Source organism: Engraulis encrasicolus, chromosome 13 (assembly GCF_034702125.1).
Source record: "Engraulis encrasicolus isolate BLACKSEA-1 chromosome 13, IST_EnEncr_1.0, whole genome shotgun sequence".
Lineage (NCBI taxonomy): Eukaryota > Metazoa > Chordata > Actinopteri > Clupeiformes > Engraulidae > Engraulis > Engraulis encrasicolus.
The window spans coordinates 36,815,496-36,835,495 of NC_085869.1; the positions used below are offsets into that span (position 1 = coordinate 36,815,496).

The window sequence follows — 20,000 nt, forward strand, 5'->3', positions numbered from 1 at the left end:
AAACAGACAGGCAGTCAATAAAGTCAGGCATTTAGGCAGACAGCCATTGAAGAGAGCCACCACCTCCCAAAAACTTAAACGATAAGGTTAAATTTACAATCTGTGAGGGGGCACTGTGGGTCAGCCCACCAAGCCCCCCGCATAAGGGCTTGCATGCCCATGGGGAGGGACACAGGTTTCAGTGCAGCCTGGGTCATTTCCCAGCCCTGCCCCATCTCTCTCTCCCACTCTCTTCCTGTCATACTCTTGACTGACCTATCAACAATAAAGACACAAAAAAGCCCTAAAACATAAGGAAATGTACACTCAATGTACTGTATTGACGTAATCCTCCAATTTGTTGAAAATACTTTGGCCGTGTAGCAGGCCGGCTACCTATTTAGATAACTAATTCGGCCGGCCCTCGGTCTCCCATGCCTGGGAGATAGCGGGCGGATTAGGGTTATCTTGAGGGCTGCATCAGTCTTCAGTCTCCTCCGCCGGTGAAGCTGGTACCGCATTCCTCCATGCGTAGTGAGGGGCTTAGTAGTTAGTGAAATGTCAGCGTCACCGCTGGGGGTGGAGATGGATTGGGTGCACGTTGCGATTTTGTCACACACAAAAAAAACAGATTTTAAAATTAATTAAGATTTTACGCAATTGGAGTTAAAACAAGATTAAAATCATGTACAGTAGAAGATGTGGGGATAACAAAACCAGAAGGGAGGGACAGTCTCTTCCATTTCCCCCTCCTAATCGCACCTTAGATCAGTCGTGGGTAAACTCGGGTCCGGGTGCCACATGCAGTCCACTGAGCCATTTCATGTGGCCCGCAGAGCTTTAGTCTGCTTGCCTGCTGCTGCAGCTGATGCCGTGTTGTGTTGGGGAAATGGGATATGGATGCGTGTAAGAATGCACTCCTGCTTAGCCGGCTGTTACACTGGCCTGCTATTGCTTCTGCAGCTGATGTAGTGTTGTGTTGGGGAGCTGCTTTATCAGTAGTTCAGTGCCGGTCGGTGAGCGGGTTGCCATCGCCGGCCTGCCACATTCCTGCCTGCTGACTCCCCTTGCCCCCCCCAGCTGACTCCCGTTGTCCACCCTACCCCCTCCCTCCCCCCGGCCGGCCAAGCCACCCTCCCCACTCCCCCAAACCCCTCCCTCTACTGACCCAAGACTGCTCATGTCCGCCCCCCAACCCCAGCATACAGACATGCACACACACTTCACATACACAAACACTCTCACACCCCCCCACCCCACACACACACACCAACCTCACAGTTGTCAACAGCGGTGTGTCCACAGTTGTTTATTTATTAAGTGTCACCATGTCCTATAAGCATCAATATTACAGTAATGTCTGCAGACAGACTACAGACTGGCTCTGTAGTAAAATAAATTATTTTCTTATTGTGCTCAACAACACCTGCTCTAACACCTTCACCTGCTCTGCATTTAAAATAACAGAAATAGCCTGTTCCATTTATTTCCCTCCTGGCGTACTTCGTTTTACATACGTTAAAACCACTGAATTTGACTGGAGGCCGGTTTTGCATTTGTTTGTGATTAGTATTGCAGATACACTGTGGTTCAACTTGTTGTGTCCGCTTCTTTTGGCTGTTGAAGCCCCTTGTGTTTCTGAAGCTAGAGTTGGATTCAAACGAATCAATGGCATCATCAGGTTTTAAGTGTTTTAACAGGTGAAAAGTCTTTAATGTTTTCTCTTTGGGCATTGTTCTCCTGTCAGCCACTACGGTGCGGACGTGTAACTCGGACCAGTTCCGCTGTGACGACGGGCGCTGCATCGCTTCCTCCTGGATCTGTGACGGGGACAACGACTGTGGGGACATGAGTGACGAGGACCAGAGGCACAACTGCGGTGAGAACTCCTTTTTTTAAATGGGGGGGGGGGGGTGTACCTTTATTTGTGACAGGACATTTAGAGAGGCGACAGGAATCGAGTGGGGAGCAGTGTTAATTTCGTCAGCTTTTTTTTATTTAGTCTTAGTCTTAGTCACAATGACGAAAATCAATTTTAGTCTTAGTCATATTTTAGTCATTGCCTTCCCAATTTAGTCTTAGTCTTAGTCAAAATGACGAAAATCAATTTTAGTCATAGTCAAATTTTAGTCATCATTTCAAATTTTAGTCATTTTAGTCAATATTGTGGTGTAAAATAAATAACCTACAATGGCTATTTTTATTTCACAAAGTATTACTAATATAGCCTATTGCAGCAAATATTCACCTTGTTACTTGGTAATTTTCCACCAAAACCCAAATCAGTCATTTCAACATCATAGAGCAAAAGAGCATCACACACACACACACACACACACACACACACTTCCAGGTGCAGGCTTCTCTCTCTCTCTCTCTCTCTCTCTCTCTCTCTCTCTCTCTCTCTCTCTCTCTCTCTCTCTCGTGCATTAGAAGCTGCTGCATATTATATTTGATTTTGAGTTTGATCACGGAGGAAGCTACATGCTCTTCTTAACCTGACCGCGTGACTTAAAGCCTGCAGATTGCCGGCAGTGGGAAGACCAGTCATCCCAAGTCTGCATGAAGTTCAATAAGTCTCCCTGATAGTGGCTTCCCGATGACCACGAGTCAGATAAAATACTGCTGATGTTAGACTATGCAAGTTAGCGGTTTTTGTTTTCAATTGGCAATGCGAGCAGAGAACGATAATGACTCGTGCGGCATGCGTGGAATAGGCTTAAATAGATTGCGCGAGCACACTTCGTATGCCCTGCAAAAGTCCGAGGAAAAATAGTTAGGCAGGGGTATGCAGACTGGACGATAGAAAGGACACGCACATACAAATATTTAAACACTAATGCTGTTTTGTTTGTCGGGGGTGTCGATAAGCATGACCTGAAAAGATTTTTTGGAACTTAGGAAGACGCTGCAGAGACGCATGGAAATGCTGTCGACTTCCTTGGGTCTTTTAGCGTTGCTCTCGACGAGAACAAGTTTCAAATCTCAACAGTTTAAAACTCCTTAGCGATCGCCCATCCATTGATTCTTTTCAAAACTAGGCTACAGTAGCCGTGCCTCTGTTTACTAGCCTACTCCTAGTCTACTTAGACAGGCCAACTTTCCCCCTGCTGGCGCGCGCTCCCTCGGTGACTGATAAATTCACAAATCCAACCTTCATGATTTGCTTGCGAACTGCCTACTCATATGGTTAAACAACAAATATAGCAAACATTACAAAAAAAGAACAGAAAACGAACGCCGGGCTAAGACAGCCTAAGTGAAAAGGAGTATAGTGTAAGCTCGAGGAGGTTTAGAATGACAGTGTCAGAGGAGGATTGGCGCGACTGTCATTACCTACTGCAGAAACACATGTCTCCGTCATGGACAAGAGGGCTGTTGAACATGTTTCAAAATTAACACTTCACTCAACGTCGGTTATTTTTTCTCTTTCTCTGGGAATGTTTTAGGACCTAAACTCAACTTAAATGGACTCACTGAACTACTAGGCTACAGAACTACTGACTGAGCCGCGCCATGCACTGGTTGCCAGCAGAGACAAGCCAGGCAACACAGCGTGAGCGCGCAATCACCTATGAAGTTCAAGACACTTAGGCCTATATTACAATTACAAATTACAAATTAATTATAAATAATCCTATTTTTTAATGTCCATTCGTCCATGGCTTGTAAATTTCGTCTCGTCTTAGTCTCCTTGACGAAAATATTTTTTTATTTTCGTCATATTTTGAGTTGCTTGAGGCAATTTTTAGTGCTTCATCGTCTCGTCATCGTCAAGGGAAAAAGGGGCGTTGACGAAATATTTTCGTCATCGTCGTGGTTGACGAAATTAACACTGGTGGGGAGACGCGGACAGGGGAGGGTTCGAACTCCTTGTTTACTTCACTATACTTTGACTTTACTTTTATTTTTCATGACATTGCACATTAATAAACATAGGGGTCAGTGACGTTTCAGCAGTAGCATATGCCAGGGTGGCGCAACGACAGCCAGAGCCACTATTGTATGGATTTTTTGTTTGTTTGTCTGTTTTTAGTGGGCTATTTAAGAAGCACATTCATTGCAGCATATCAACCCCCAATTACTAATTAATTTATTGGCATTAAATGGCATTACTTCGCCTGACATCTGAGACCAAAAAGTGTATTTCACCCATATATACATACATACATGTAGATGTGCCAGATTGCAGCACAGAGGCTAATTTCCATCTGGCGTCCAAAATACATCTACCTCATTATCTTGCTTACGCTCTCCATTTCTTTCACTCCTTCTACTTGTCTCTTCTTCTCTCCTGTTGTTCTTCTGTCCTGCTCTCTCTCTCTCTCTCTCTCTCTCTCTCTCTCTCTCTCTCTCTCTCTCTCTCTCTCTCTCCCTCTCTCTCTCTCTCTCTCTCTCTCTCTCTATGTCTTTCTCTGTTTATTTCTTGCACATGCACTCTCTCACTAACTTATCTTCGTTGACTTGTCTTATCTCCTCTATCATGGCACTCCCCTCTCTCCTTACCTCCTCTTTGCATCTGTCTCTTAATCTCTCCACCCCTCTACCTCTACCTCTGTTTTTTCCCACTTTCTTTCTCTCTCCTTCCTGTCCTCACTGTGATGGATTGGACAGTCCATGTAACAGAGCAGGCAGGCTGGGGGATGTCTTGTGTGACGGTCCACTACTGAGGGTGCTTAGGGATGGCAGTACACTGTAAAACATTGCAACCAGTTAAACGTAGCCCCTTAACGTACCTTCTGTGGCACGCTGTAATAGGCCTTGAAAGTTAACTACTATAGTACTACACTACTATGACAGTGCACGGGGCCTTTAGTAATACATTACGACTTGGTCATTGCCATTCTGGTAACAGCTAATTTATAATGCTGTGTCTTAAGAGGTTAAAAAAGGAAGTTGCCCTGCTGCCTCACGTTTGTAAGTTAAATCAACTTGAGAAAGCCCCGAGTTGAGTTAAGCCTCGAGTTGAGTTGATTTACAAAATTAAGGCAGTGGGGCAACTTACCTTTTTTACGTTTAACTGGCTTGCAATGTTTTTACAGTGTAGTGGTCGTAAGGGTGAGGTGGATGGAGTGATGGTAATGGTGTGTCATGGTGGTCATGGGCGCCTCTTTTTTGTCATGGGCCCCACATGTAGCAGACTGGAGGATCTCTTGTCTGACTGTCCACTAGCGAAGCCTTTGGGTGTTGACTGTTGGGTGGCGATGGTGGGGGTGGTGGGTTTAATGGTATGTGGTGGTGGTGGTATTGTACAGTCCCGCCGCACTGCTCCCTTTCGGGCGTCATAAGGGCCTGCCCTCTTGCACGGGTGAGGTATAAATGCAATTTCGTTGTGTGCAGTGTGCAGAGAACACTTATGTGCTGTGGAGTGCTGTGTCAAAATGACGAGTTTCCCAGTTGGGCTTTCGCTTTCGTAAGGCTGTTGGGTGGTGGATGGTGGTGAGGTTGTTAATGGTGTGTGGTGGTGTTGAATAGTAAGGCTGTTGGGTGGTGGATGGTGGTGGGGTTGTTAATGGTGTGTGGTGGTGTTGAATAGTAAGGCTGATGGGTGGTGCTGGTGTGTGGTGGTGGTATATAGTAAGGGTGTTGGATGGTGGTGGTTGTGGGTCGTGGGTGGGAGGTGGCCTCCTATTTTGTTCGTCACGAGCCCTGCATTCCTAATTTTGGCCGCCTCACTCGCCGCTTTGTGGGGGTCTCAGGCTGGGATCAGGGCTCTCACGTCCCCGGCCTGGGCAGCGGGCCGCTCAGCCAGCCAGCCAGCCAGCCGGCCAAGCTTGGCCCAGTGTTGCCAGATTGGGCGGTTTCCTGCCCAATGGGGCTGATTAGGATGGTCGTCGGGTCAAAAAAAATGGCATTTGGGTGGGTTTTTCTGCACATTTTTGGTCATAGAAATCAATAGAATTTAGTTCAAATTGGGCGGCACTTAATACTTCCAGGCAGGTTTTGAGCATTTTTTGGGCTGGAAATCATCAGTCTCATCTGGCAACCCTGGCCAGGCAGCCAGTCATCCAGCCAGCCAGCCAGCCAGTCAAGTCAACCCTCCTCAACAATAAGAAAGGGAGGCAGGCAGGGAGGCAGCACGCGGCTGACCCCCGCCAGAGCCCGGGCACGCACAAAAGGAGAATCCCCTCCTGCCTCCCGCCTGCCACCATGCCGCATTGACACACACGGCCCCTCAGGAATGCCCTCCATTGTTCCCCTTACTCAAGGCTCAAGGAATCCCATTGGGGGAAATGGATCTAGTTGCTGATTGGCTGGGTGACAGTGATTGTTATGCCGTCCTATTATGAAGTCAGTTGTGTTGTGGTAGAGAAATGAAAAGGAAGGGTTTGGGGAGTGATTGATGACTTCTGATGCAGAATTTTGTTTTTGTTTTGTTTTGTTTTTTAAAGGGTGGGGTGGGGGTCTAGATGAGTGGACAATTGAGTTTTAATATAGAAATGAAAAGAAAAGTTGAATTGATGAGTGATTTGGTTATTGATTTTTTTTCATGACCCTCTTTTATTTTTGACAATCAAATCAGAGAAGGGTAAAGAACAGGATTTTTCCGTAATGAGTATTTGTTTCATTTTGATTTTGTGTCCCTCACTTCCAGACAGAAGTGACTGAGAGGTGCTGAGAAGTCGGGTAGATGCTTGATTAATTTCACTTGGTTAATTTTTTATTTTTTTAAAACGTATTTTTCTCTTCTTCAGCCAATCGTACGTGCTCCTCATCGGAGTTCACCTGTGCCAACAACCAGCCTCCTCAGAGGAAGTGTATCCCGCGTGACTGGGTGTGTGACGGCGACGCTGACTGTGCCGATGCGCTGGACGAGCACCAGAACTGCACACGCAGGTCCTGCGGAGCCAACGAGTTCACCTGCGCCAATGGCCTCTGCATACGTGGCGCCTACAGGTAGAGCGCAAGCAGCCAGTCCGTTTAGAAATATATCATCACTATGGGTAAATAGTAGCCTCTTTGCTGAAAAGACTGAACTATCCCATAACAACATTGCTACGCCATTACTGGGTGCCTTAAACAACATTAAGACTTTGTCACTGACAATAAGTTCATAACATACAAAAGGCTCTGCAGGAGAAAATGACTGACTTTGTTAGCCACTAATAAACAACACAAATTCATAGGCTGAAATATATCAGATGGCCAGAGCTTGAAGCATCATGGTGACTGTGCCCCCACCTTTCATAAAGCAATACTGTCCTGTACTCTAGATTACTGTAATGCGTAGCAATATGATGTCTATTGTGTGTGTGTGTGTGTGTGTGTGTGTGTGTGTGTGTGTGTGTGTGTGTGTGTGTGTGTGTGTGTGTGTGTGTGTGTGTGTGTGTGTGTGTGTGTGTGTGTGTGTGTGTGTGTGTGTGTTGTGTCAGGTCCTTGGGTATTTTGAAAGGCGCTCAAAATAAAATGTATTATTATTATTATTATTAGGTGTGACCGGCGTAATGACTGTGGCGATGGCAGTGACGAGCAGGGCTGCACCTACCAGGCCTGCCAGCAGCACCAGTTCACCTGCCAGAACGGCCGCTGCGTGGCGCAGGACTTTGTCTGCGATGGGGACAACGACTGCGGCGACGAGTCGGACGAACTGGAGGAAAGGTGCCACACCCCCGCGCCCACCTGCCCGCCCGGACAGTACCGCTGCGAGAACGGACACTGCATCGCCATGGCGAAGGTGTGCGACCGCAGTGACGACTGTTCGGACAACAGCGACGAGAAGGGCTGCGGTAAGTCTCATAGATACACTGTGAAGCTAATGTACACCCAATCGTAGGTATATAGGCTCTTTTCCACTGCTGGTTTTCTACCCGTCACAGTGGGTACAACACAGCTTGACTCAGCTCGAAAACCAGTCGGCCGGCTGAAGCAAGCTGAGCAGGTCTTTCACTGCCTACTTTCAAAATCCGTGTCAGCTCGTTCTCACCGGTGAATAAAAAAGTAATCACTTGTGTGTATGCGTCTGTGTGTGTGTGTGTGTGTGTGTGTACGTGTGTACGTGTGTGTGTGTGTATTTCTCCCATAATTAGGCGTCAACGAGTGTCTGGACACCAGCGTCCATGGCTGCGACCACAACTGCACCGACACGCCCACCGGCTTCCTGTGCGCGTGCCGCCCCGGCTACCGCCTCATGTCCGACGGCCGCACCTGCGACGACGTGAACGAGTGCGGCGAGACCCCGGGCGTCTGCAGCCAGATCTGCGAGAACACCATGGGCTCGTACGTCTGCAAGTGCGCCCCGGGCTTCCTCCGTGAACCGGACGGTCGCAGCTGTCGCCAGAACAGCGGCATTGCACCCTACCTGCTCTTCAGGTGTGTGTGTGTGTGTGTGTATGTGAGAGACAGTATGTGCTCTTGGTGTCAGACTGTACAGTATGTATGACTGTGCATGTGTGGCACTTGATGTCCTTATGATGTCCTTGAGTACAATGTATATGTATTGTGTATTGGGTTGTATACTTTATGTCTTCATGTTGGCTGTAACAAGTCATGATGGTGGTGAAAACAAATTTCCCTCTTGGGACAGTGTAGGCTATCTAATCTAATCTAAAGGCTGTCTAATCTTCAGTAACCGCTACTACCTGCGGAACCTCTCCACGGATGGCCTGGCCTACTCTCTGGTGCTGCAGGGGCTCACTAGCGCCGTGGCTCTGGACTACGACCGCGTCGACAAACGCATCTACTGGGTATGTACCGTAGTATGTGGATGGCAGATTTAGAAACAGGCTACGTGGACAGAACAATCAAATGGCATCAAACAAATATGATTAAAAAATAATAAGGCAAAAGAAAATCTAATTTCCACCAATATTTTTTGAAATTCTAATTGGCCATATGGAAAAGAGGTTGAGAAATGAATACAAAATTGATTTGATTGAATTGATTGAATGCGCAAAATTGAAAGTGTATTTTTCTCTGAGAGTCCTGCAAAATTAGGGAAAATATAATAGCCATTGTGAGCTCCATGAACCCAAACTACAACATTACTATCACGTTATTTAATACGGATTGGATAGATTTTGTCAAGGTTATGATGAAAATGGTTTGTGGACTCAAAGTGTTCTGTACCCTTTCGGGCGCCATTGGGGGCTGCCCCCTTGCACGGGTGAGGCATAAATGCAATTTCGTTGTGTGCAGTGTGCAGTGTTCACTTGTGTGCTGTGGACTGCTGTCACAATGGGACTTTGAGTTTCTCAGTTTTTCACTTTCACTTTTACATCTCGTCCTGCTGGTGCAGGTGGATGTGAGCCGGCGTGTGGTGGAGCGCATGTTCTACAACGGCAGCAACAGGGAGACGGTGCTGAACGGGCAGCCGCACGCGGAGGGCCTGGCGGTGGACTGGGTGGGCAGGAAGCTCTACTGGGTGGACAGCTTCCTGGACTGCCTCAAGGTGTCCGAGCTGGACGGACGCTACGCTAGGAAGCTCGCCGACCACTGCGTGGACACCAACAACACGTACTGCTTCGACAACCCCCGCGCTATTGTGGTGCACCCCAAATACGGGTAAGGAAACTGTAGATTTGATATGAGGGATGGAAGAACTGGCCTCACTACATGCAGCGCATTTAAATGCCTGGTTTCCATTTCCAGCTGTACAGAGATGATTGATTCATTACCTGTGGGTTATTCGGAAAACAGTGTTTTCATTTCGAACAACTGGTGTAAGGTGTAATCTCTGCTCAATAGTTTAAAAAATATATATGTTAATATTATGTTCAATATATTTACAGTAGTTACTCTTCAAGGCGCTGACTATGTCTCTGTAGCTGCCTCATCATTGGTCAGTTTAAGTTCGCTGTAAACAAACATTTCATATGTAGGAAACAAGTTGGTCCACTTCAGACAGACTGGGCCAGGGATAACTGGGGCACACAGGATACATTTTTCTGTAAATTCAGTGTGGTGCAAGCATGCCTAAAGTTTCGACGCAGTGCGCCTTCATCATGTGTGTTGCTGTTTTGTGTGTCAGGTACGTGTACTGGACAGACTGGGGAGAGAGAGCCTTCATCGGCCGAGTGGGAATGGACGGCAACAACAAGTCGGCCATCATCACCACCAAGCTGGAGTGGCCCAACGGCATCACCATCGACTACACCAACGACCATCTGTACTGGTCTGACGCTCACCTCAACTACATCGAGTAAGAACTCTTTTTTTTAACCATTTTTGGCCTTTATTATGGCAGTGCAGTGAAGAGTTGGACAGGAAGTGAGTGGGGAGAGAGAGATGGGAAAGGACCAGCCTAGGATCCGGGCCGGAATCAAACATGGGACAGCTGCGTAGCAGACGAATGTCCTAGCGTTAGTGCCATGGTAGGGCCATCGAATAAGAACTCTTAACCAGGCGAACACACCGGTGTCGACAAGATTAAGTAACAGAGAATCTCTGGACTGTGCTGCAACAGCGACACGAGTGATAGAAGCTGCAGAGTATGCCCGTTAAAAGCACAAAGCAAGCAATCCGATGTTCCAGTTGGCTGTGATGGCTGCTGCTGCATCATAGCTCATTTGCGTAATATTCACTGAGGTCCAACTACAAAAGACGCTCAAATTGTCTCTAGTTGCCCAGTCGCGTGTGAAAATTCTCACTCATCCAGGCCATGGTGGTAACGTTGCAATACAAGCAACTTCATTTTGGAGATGAAAGTTTTGACTTATAGAGTTCAATGGCCACACAGTAAAACAAGCATTGTTATTCCAGCACTTAGAGATTAGAGTGGAGAAGTGGAGTCGAGTGAAGTGGAGATTAGAGTACCCTGAGGCAAAATACACTCTAAAAGATGTTAATTTGACTCTCTAAGTGTTGAATTAACACTGCTTGTTTTTTTGTGGGTTTTTTTTTACTCTGAAGTTGCTTACAACTTACAACTCCTTGTCCCTCCATGAACTTCATAACCCTCTACCGCCTCTTTGTGTCTTCCACTTGGAGGGATTACGCAGGATAATACATGTGTACCATCTGTACTATACATGACTTAGACATTACCGTAACACTGTCTCCTCTCATTCAGATCCTAATCTCCCTTACGCATGTTCCTCATACACATGTTGGAATGTGTTGATGTTTACAAAAACAATTATTTGATTGGCTCTGATTTTAAATCACTTTGAGCTGTCAAGGAAAACCCATTATTCAATAAAGGTTCAACCATTTAGCAGGGATACAGTACAAGGAGTAATTGTTAATAGTATTCAAATTCTTTATTAGAGGATAGCCACTAGAGATGAACATCTCATTTTTGAGAGGGTCCTCCTCGATATGATAGCAGTTGTACTATATGTGAAATTATAAGTATTATTGAAAGTACTATTTTAATGACATGAAACAATACTGCCTCTGTTCTAAAATAAGAAGTTTGAAATTCTTCGTTACTCTGAGAGGACTTGTTATTGCCAAGTTAGCAATTTGAATGAAGTTGGATTTGAGTGGCTAGACATGTTTTAAGTCAAGCAACTGTCACCCACCCCATCAAACTCATAGGGCAGTATTTATTCCTGCCCACTGACGTTTTGGACAGCGTTCTTCTATTGTATTCCATTCAACGCTTTTGAAGTATCCGCGATTGATCTGCAAGGACTCTTCCCCCCTAAATGTTCGCATTCGTTCCATAGCAACGCTGAGAACCAGCACTGATAGGATGTGGTTGCGTTTAACTGTCAATCAAAAGAATTCTAAACGAATTCTAACAGTCAAGTCAATTAACAATGCTCATTGGTCATTTAAACAATTTAAATAGCTTTCTGAAATAAAGGGTCATCCCTGCCGTTGCTTGACTTCAGAATAGAACCCACGGTATCTCCTCTATTCAGTACTTATGTTCCTGGCTCTCCCCTACAGGTACTCAGACCTGGACGGCCGCCACCGCCACGCAGTTTACGATGGCACGCTGTCCCACCCGTTTGCCCTGAGCGTGTTCGAGGACAATGTCTACTGGACCGACTGGAACACGCGCACCGTGGAGAAGGGCAACAAGTACGACGGCAGCGACCGGGTGATGCTGGTCAACACCACGCACAGGCCCTTCGACATCCACGTCTGCCACCCCTACAGGCAACCCATTGGTAACTCCTTCAACCCTTCACATATTGAGAGTTGTTGGGTTTACTACTAATTCATATTGAATACTCCTGATCCAGTATAGTAGTTTGAATTCAGAAATGCAAGGTTTAATGGGTTGAGGGAGGAAGAGAGAGAGAGAGAGAGAGAGAGAGAGAGAGAGAGAGAGAGAGAGAGAGAGAGAGAGAGAGAGAGAGAGAGAGATTAGGTCGCATAGGGCTATTCACAGGCCCCTTCACCCCTCATTGAGGTATTAACAGCAGGGAGGGAGGAAGAGGTAGAACAAAGCCAGTCTCTGAGTTTAAAGACCCCTTACTGGAAGTGATGTCACATTGAATGATGTCACATACAGTGGTAGTCTTATCCAATAGCAATCAACGCTAGTAATCCCTATAGAGGCCTACTGGCAAATGCTGCTTCATTGCCGCTTACAAGCTAAGAGAGAGTTGTTGAATCATGGATAAAACAGAACATGGACACTGAAATGTTATATTTGAGAATTGGGGGCAATATTCAGATTCCATCAATACACATCAAAGACATTTTTTGGGGGCTCAGATGTCAGTTAGCGCAACGGCATCTATTACCCATCAAATCAATTAGTAATTGGTGGTTGATATGCTACAGTGAATATGCTTCTTAGATAGTTCACTAAAAGCAAACAAACAAACAGAAATCCATGCAATAGTTGCACTCGCTGTCATTGCGGCGTCCTGGTGTGTGCTACTGCTGAAACATCACTGACCCACACACATGTACGGGGTATGCAAAAGCACGCATTAGAACAGCACAGTATGCAAAAGTACGAGCATGCAACCAAAAAGGTGTGGCATACATTTTGTGTAACATGTAAAGATTGGTCCTAATTGGTACAAACCATTTTCCAGCATGTTTAAAGTAGTGGCAATGTGTAAATATATTTGAAATAGTGTCAAAATAGTGGTTTGGTACGTACATCTGCCACGTGTACATTGGTAAACACCTAAACAGCTGTACAGCTGCACAACATGCAATATACATAAAATGCAAATATCAGTGAGAACAAGTGCAATACACACCATAGAAATCATGGCTGCGGTATTAAGGACACTTCAGAAGCTGCTCTTCCATGATTTGCATATCAAAATACAGTAGACAACTGATCAACTGATCAACTGGTCTTATCATAACATTTGTTGAATGGAAACCTCAGTGAATACTAAGTTACACTTCATTTGATTATTTTTCATCTCAGCATCCAGCAATGTTACCACATATTGCATCATTGACTAATGTCGACCAACACTCACATCCATCTACGTACTCTCCCTCTCGAGTTCCATAACTTGGTCAGTGAACTCTTTCTAATCACCACCTCCAAACCCCCACACACCCCACTCTCAGTACCCTCTCACCGCGTTGCCACATCTCCTAAGGTTGTGGTAACAGACAGCACACTCCCCCCCCCCTCCCAGATCTCTATCTCTCTAATGTCTTCCTCCTCCTTTTATTTGGCACCCTGACTCTGTTTGGACACCGCAGACGTATATCTCACGGCTCCTGGAAGACTTTGTTTGTCAGGATGTCTGTTGGCAGACAGGAGGCCATTAGGGAGGTGTTAGTAAGTCATTGGGTAATTGAGGAGGGTTTGGATTCTTCCTCCAGTTGAAGGTGAAGATTGTGCACATCCCAGGAAAAGGTGCAGGAAAAAGCTGACGCTAATTTTAGAGTGAGGAGTCAGCACACTTAAAATCCTTTTTTTCTAACCTTCAACTTGCCCAGTTGTTCATCAGAGGACACTAGAGCATGCAAGCTACTGTATTTTAATTGCATCATACCATGCATTCTTTCTCACAACAACACTGTGTTCCCTTGTCTTCCCGACCCGACCCCTGCTGCAGTGACCAACACGTGTGGTGCCAACAATGGCGGCTGCTCTCACCTGTGCCTGCTGCGGGCGGGGGGCAGCGGCCACACCTGCGAGTGTCCCGACCACTTCCTCACCGTCAACCAGGGGGGCACCTCCAGATGCCTCCCCATGTGCAGCAGCACACAGTACCGCTGTGCCGACAACGAACGGTGAGACTGTACACACAGCTCACACTACACAGTCAGATCACAATACTACAGTGTGTGTTTGTGTGCGTGCGTGTGTACGTGTGTGCATGTGTGTGTGTTTCTCTCTCTCTCTCCCTCTCTGTGTCTCTCTCTCTCTTCCGTCCGATCTGTCACACACATTTCCGTCCGATCAGGTCTCACATACAGTGCCCTCACTCTCACTCACACACCGCACATATCCAGCAATTAGCTCTTGAGTTTGTAAGGGCAGTGCCAAACCTCTTTCTGAACTTTCAACTCCAACTCAGGTAAACAGACCAAACAGGGACATAAGGAATCACTTGGACGCTTCCTTCTGGCACCCACTAAGATTCTAAAAAGGGAATTTTGTTCCCTGAAAGTCCTTGGACGTTATGCAGTTGTGCGCCTATGGTCACTTGGGTAACACTTAAGCTACTGTTAGCTTTGTGCCAGGTGACTCCAGATCACTAATCTTGGCAAGGTTACCGAGTCACAAGATCTAGGTACTTGGAATGCCTCCCTGTTGTTGTGTGACTGTGATTACGTCTCCAAGTAGTCAACTGTGCTACTGTGATGGAACAGCATCCACTGTAGTGACAACTTGACTATTGGTTTCTGGTTGATTCGAGCTTGTTTCAGTGCTGCTACAGTACAGCGAAGTACAATGGCATTCCTATTGAGCTTCACCCCCCCCCTTCCCACAGCCACCCATCATCATGAACTACTTGAGAGTTTCTGTGTATACACCATCTTTGATAACAATGTAATAATAGTTTCCAAAGAAGGTATTACGCCTGACCCCTTGATACCTGGTGGGCAGGGCTTGACATTGACACCTGCCAACCAGCCAAATGCTGGTAAAACTTGGCTGTGGACTGGGTAGTAATAATATCAGTGTCCTTTGCCAGTTTGGCAGGTAGCTTACTCTTGGTCATAACACATGTCCCATTGTTTGATACAGTACATGTTGTTTGTGCATCACACTTGGTTTGTATTTGTCTGATTTACTTGTATGTCAGAAACGATTTAAATGCTGTGCTTTTCTTCTTCCTGTAGTGTTTCTTCATGGCTTAAACATAGGCTATCATGGTAAAAAAAATATAACTGTGACCAAAAGTGTGGCTAGTAGAAAGGCCGTAAAGCCACTAGCCATGTTGACCGTTAAACAAAAAAGTCAATGTCAAGCCCTGCTGGTGGGTGTGTAGGTTCCAGTAACTAACCAAACTAATCACCCCGAAGTAATGAAATAACTTAAATCACCATTAATTATCTGGCTTGATCTATCTGATTTCAGCTGCATCCCCATCTGGTGGAAGTGTGACGGGCAGGCGGACTGCCGTGACGGGTCAGATGAGCCCTCCACGTGCCCACTCCGCCACTGCCGCCTGGGCCAGTTCCAGTGCAGCGACGGCAACTGCACCAGCCCACACTTCCTCTGCAACGCACACCCGGACTGCCCCGACGGCTCCGACGAAGACCCCGTGCTGTGTGGTGAGTTTTTGTGCTGTGTCGTGTGGGGTGTGGGATGTGGGGTGAGGTGGAGTGGTGTGGGGTGGTGTGGTGTGATGTGTTGTGGTATGAGTGACTGTGCTGTGTGGTGTGGTGGGAGTGTTTTTGTGGTGTGGGATGAGTGACCCAGTGCAGAGGGGTGAGTCAGTCAGTCACAGACTTTTTTGGGTGCCTGAAACTTCTTAGATCAACGTTTTGGAAAGCAATAGAGCAGCTATGATCTCTGACCTGTAGAGTATTGTAAAACATTACTCACCTCATTATTCAGTAGCAAAGAGATTTCTTGGATTGCACTTAAAAAAATCTCTCCCTCTGTCTTTCTTTTTCTCTCACTCTTAACACCCCTACTTTATCTGTCACTTACGCTGCTACTTTTTTCTCTCATACACTCTCTCTTTGACTACCTCTGTCCTACTGATTTCTATGTCCTCTGTCTCGCTCTCTCTCTCTCTCTCTCTCTCTCTCTCTCTCTCTCTCTCTCTCCAGCCACTCATGAGTGCGAGGCCCATCAGTGGCAGTGCCTGAACAAGCGCTGCATCCCTGAGTCGTGGCAGTGTGACGGCGAGAACGACTGCGGTGACGGCTCTGACGAGTCCCCGGCCCACTGCGCCAGCCGCACTTGCCGCCCCGGCCAGTTCAAGTGCCGCAACGGCCGCTGCATCCCGCAAACATGGAAGTGTGACGTGGAAGACGACTGTGGAGACAACTCAGACGAACCACTGGAGGAGTGCAGTGAGTAACATTGCATTACTTTACATTACGTGACTTTACATTACCGGTACATTACGTTGCATAACATCACATTGCATTACATTGCATTACATTACACTACGTTACGTTATGTTACATTAAATTCAGGTCCCTAAATGAACTTTTTTCACCACCAGCCAAAATGACTAGCACGTGTAGATGTTAATCTTACTTACCAAACACACACTCAGTAATGTGTCAAAGTACGCTGGTCTAGTATGTTGGTCTTTTCTATCAGCCAAACTGCTATATCACCAGCATTTGGCCGGTTTACTCCTGAACCAGCTTCTCAGTGCACCCCTCAGCTCACTCACAATACAACTGCCCTCAATACAGGGCACCCTCACAGGTACCTGGAAATAGTGGGATTCAACAACCCCTTCATAATTTAGGTTAGGCTACCACCTGACTGGTGTGGTACCACCTTTTACCATTAAGTACATAAACTGGTTGGTTCCCCCAACCCTGATATTTGGATCACTTTAGGAGCTACTGGGTCTCGGTTGTATAAGAGTTATGTGTGTAAGAGACGTTACTGTGAAGGAGCAGCAGAAACACAGAGAATGCCACCTTGTTTCTTATCCTGGGAATAAAGATTAGGAAAAAAGGAATAAAACACCTCAAAATAAATAAATGGTTTGTTGTTGTAGATACTGGACAATAGTAGATAGCCGTGTAATTGCTAGTATGTTGCCCCTCCAGAGAGTCAACATTTGTAGGATAAACCCCCCTTCAGAGTGGATATCCATGTGTCTATTGACCCCACTCTCTCCCACTATCTCTAACCTATTTCTCTCCGACCTACACTGCCAAAAACTCCTTGGATTACAAACACTGCCCTATAGATAAGTGATTCTACGATCGAAAGTAGGTCGGTTGTACACTTTTCTTCCTTGCAGTGTTCTCTGAGAACAGACCAGAGATTCTCTGTTCAACCTTCTACTTGCTTGAGTGGTTGTATATTGAATTGTCTGTAGTATACCCCTTTGAGTTGGTCTAGAAATGTTTTAATACAAATCTTTTTTTGTTACTTCATATACATATTTATACATGTAATGTCCTTTATGCTTTCTGTGCTTACTCTGTTGTATGATGTGGATATTATCATAGTATAGTGTTTTTTAAATGAATTCATTGTATCTCAGCCACATTGTAAAAGAGGACAACTTCAATGTACTTCCCAGAATTCAAAATAAAGGCTCCCAATGTACTTCCCAGAATTCAAAATAAAGGCCCTCGATGTAATTCCCAGCATTCAAAATGAAGGCCCTCAATGTACTTCCCAGAATTCAAAATAAAGACTCTCAATGTACTTCTCAGAATTAAAAATAAAGGCCCTCAATTTGCTTCAGAGAATTCAAAATTAAGGCCCTCAATGTACCTCCCGGAATTCAAAATAAAGGCCCTCAGAGTACTTCCAAGAATTCCCGAATCAAGGTTTTCAATGCATCGATATGGTGTGTGTCTGTAGTGGGACCTGCCTACCGCTGTGACAACCATACGGAGTTCAGCTGCAGGACCAACTACCGGTGCGTCCCTCTCTGGTCCCTCTGCAACGGACACAACGACTGCAGGGACAACAGTGATGAGCAGAACTGCGGTAAGATGACAAACCTCTTTATACGTTCATTTTTAAAGATATTTGTTGTGGCTTTTTTACCCCAACTTTATTTCTGATAGTGTGGTTAAGATGACAGGAAGCTGGTGGGAGAGAGAGATGGGGTAGGGTTGGGAAATGACCTTGGCTGGAATCGAACTTGGGTGCCCCTGGGCATGCATTGCAAGTCCATATGTGGAGGGGTTTAGCGCTCTTTGTACACACTAATTGTTCATTCAGACTGCCACCCTCCGTTGCCGATTGACAGAAGACGTGTCTGTCTTTCTTGTACCGGTACATGCAGCCTAATTGGCGAACAGAACGGTCAAAGTGGGAAAAAAATCGAAGCTTTTTCAGCAGAGGCAACAGAGCTGATGTTCCCCACAACGCATGTCGAATCCAGCCATGCAAGACAATGGGATCGGTCATTGGAGAAGACCAGTCTGAATGCCGCTTTACTCTAGCCTAATTATCATCGAATTTCAAATCTCTTCGAGTGTTGATCTGACCAAGAGCATAACAATTAACATTTCCCAAACAGCATTTCCCAAATGGCATCCCTTGGTTTGCTAATGATTGTTTGCTTCCCAACAAAGTAGGAGGAGTTCCCATATTTGTGGGAACTCAGAAAGTACTTGCATTGACTCTTGACCTGACTGGTAGCAACGCTGAAGCTGTTGCGTCACTAGGAGGGCACGGCCTGCTTAGCTTTACTCACTATCTCACGCAATTCCTTACTTCTATTTAGCATCACTCGCTAACTTACTCACCAAATCACCTTACACATACACGCAGCACTGCACTCACTCACTGTCTTGCTCTACAGTAAGAGAACAGGCCTCATCATTCTCCCGTGTACAGACTCCCACGCTAGCTTACTCACCCACTCTTCCTCTTTCTCTTGTTCTGTCATTCATGCCAGCTGACATACAGGGCCGGTTTTAATCAACTTGGTGCCCTTGGCGAGCACCCCCTTCACTTTTTGTGAATTTAGAAATTGTCATCTGTAAACATAGCGCCATGCATCTGATCGAACATCTGATCGAATTCAGATTCGCGCATCTGCACAGTGTCCATGCATAATCATTATCAACATGTTTAAGTGTAGAGTTTTTTTTCTTTTTGTTTGACATTCTAACTCTGTGGGGTATTTCTGGCGCCCCCAAGACATTTGGTGCCCTGGGCGACTGCCTGGTGTGCCTATGCCTAGCGCCGGCCCTGCTTACATACTCACCAACTCGTTCACTTTCTCTCCTGTTACTTTCCCTTGACCTCACTCACTAACACTAACTATTCACTGAGTCACCAACTCACTATCTTACACATACCGTAATACACTCTTTACATGCTTACACACGTTGTTAAACTGTGGCAAGACGACAGGGACCCCTGATTCACTCACTTACCGGCTCACTCGCTTTCTTTCTTATTCACCGACTTACGTATTTACTCATTCGAGAACTTACTCACCACCTCACAAATGCATTCTCTCACACTCAGTGGCATTCTTACTCACTCATTCATTGATTTGTGTGCGTTCCACACACACACACACACACACACACACACACACACACACACACACACACACACACACACACACACACACACACACACACACACACAACCAACCACCCACCCACTCACTCAAATGCCTTCTCAGTCTCATTCCCTCACTCACTCACTCGCTCACTCACTCGCTCGCTCACTCACTCACTCACTCGCTCACTCACTCGCTCGCTCACTCACTCACTCGGTCACTCACTCGCTTTTCTTATATCATAAAGTACTGCTGCCAGGGCACACTGTAAAAGCAGTTGCCCTCTGTGAAAGCACAGAGACAGGGAGAGAGTGAAAGAAAAGCAGAGAGAGCGGAAAGGTCAGAGAAAGAAAGAAAGAAAAGCAAACTCTGAAAAGGTGTGTGTGTGTGTGTGTGTGTGTGTGTGTGTGTGTGTGTGTGTGTGTGTGTGTGTGTGTGTGTGTGTGTGTGTGTGTGTGTGTGTGTGTGCAGGACCAAAGTCATCTGAAAGGGCCCCAGCACAATACATACAAT

The 20,000-nt window shown here is 46.1% G+C and overlaps 1 protein-coding gene across 1 annotated transcript in view; it reads left to right on the top strand.

The window, feature by feature from the left end:
* lrp2a (low density lipoprotein receptor-related protein 2a) overlaps window positions 1-20,000 on the top strand; it is a 136,859-nt gene that overhangs the window by 86,482 nt on the left and 30,377 nt on the right. The window contains exons 49-60 of the mRNA XM_063213850.1: window positions 1,727-1,858; window positions 6,675-6,876; window positions 7,411-7,706; window positions 8,007-8,289; window positions 8,546-8,663; window positions 9,215-9,480; window positions 9,947-10,117; window positions 11,815-12,038; window positions 13,914-14,091; window positions 15,386-15,582; window positions 16,087-16,332; window positions 17,822-17,950. Of these exons, the coding sequence (XP_063069920.1) occupies window positions 1,727-1,858; window positions 6,675-6,876; window positions 7,411-7,706; window positions 8,007-8,289; window positions 8,546-8,663; window positions 9,215-9,480; window positions 9,947-10,117; window positions 11,815-12,038; window positions 13,914-14,091; window positions 15,386-15,582; window positions 16,087-16,332; window positions 17,822-17,950 (2,442 nt within the window). The remainder of the gene's footprint in view (window positions 1-1,726; window positions 1,859-6,674; window positions 6,877-7,410; window positions 7,707-8,006; window positions 8,290-8,545; window positions 8,664-9,214; window positions 9,481-9,946; window positions 10,118-11,814; window positions 12,039-13,913; window positions 14,092-15,385; window positions 15,583-16,086; window positions 16,333-17,821; window positions 17,951-20,000) is intronic.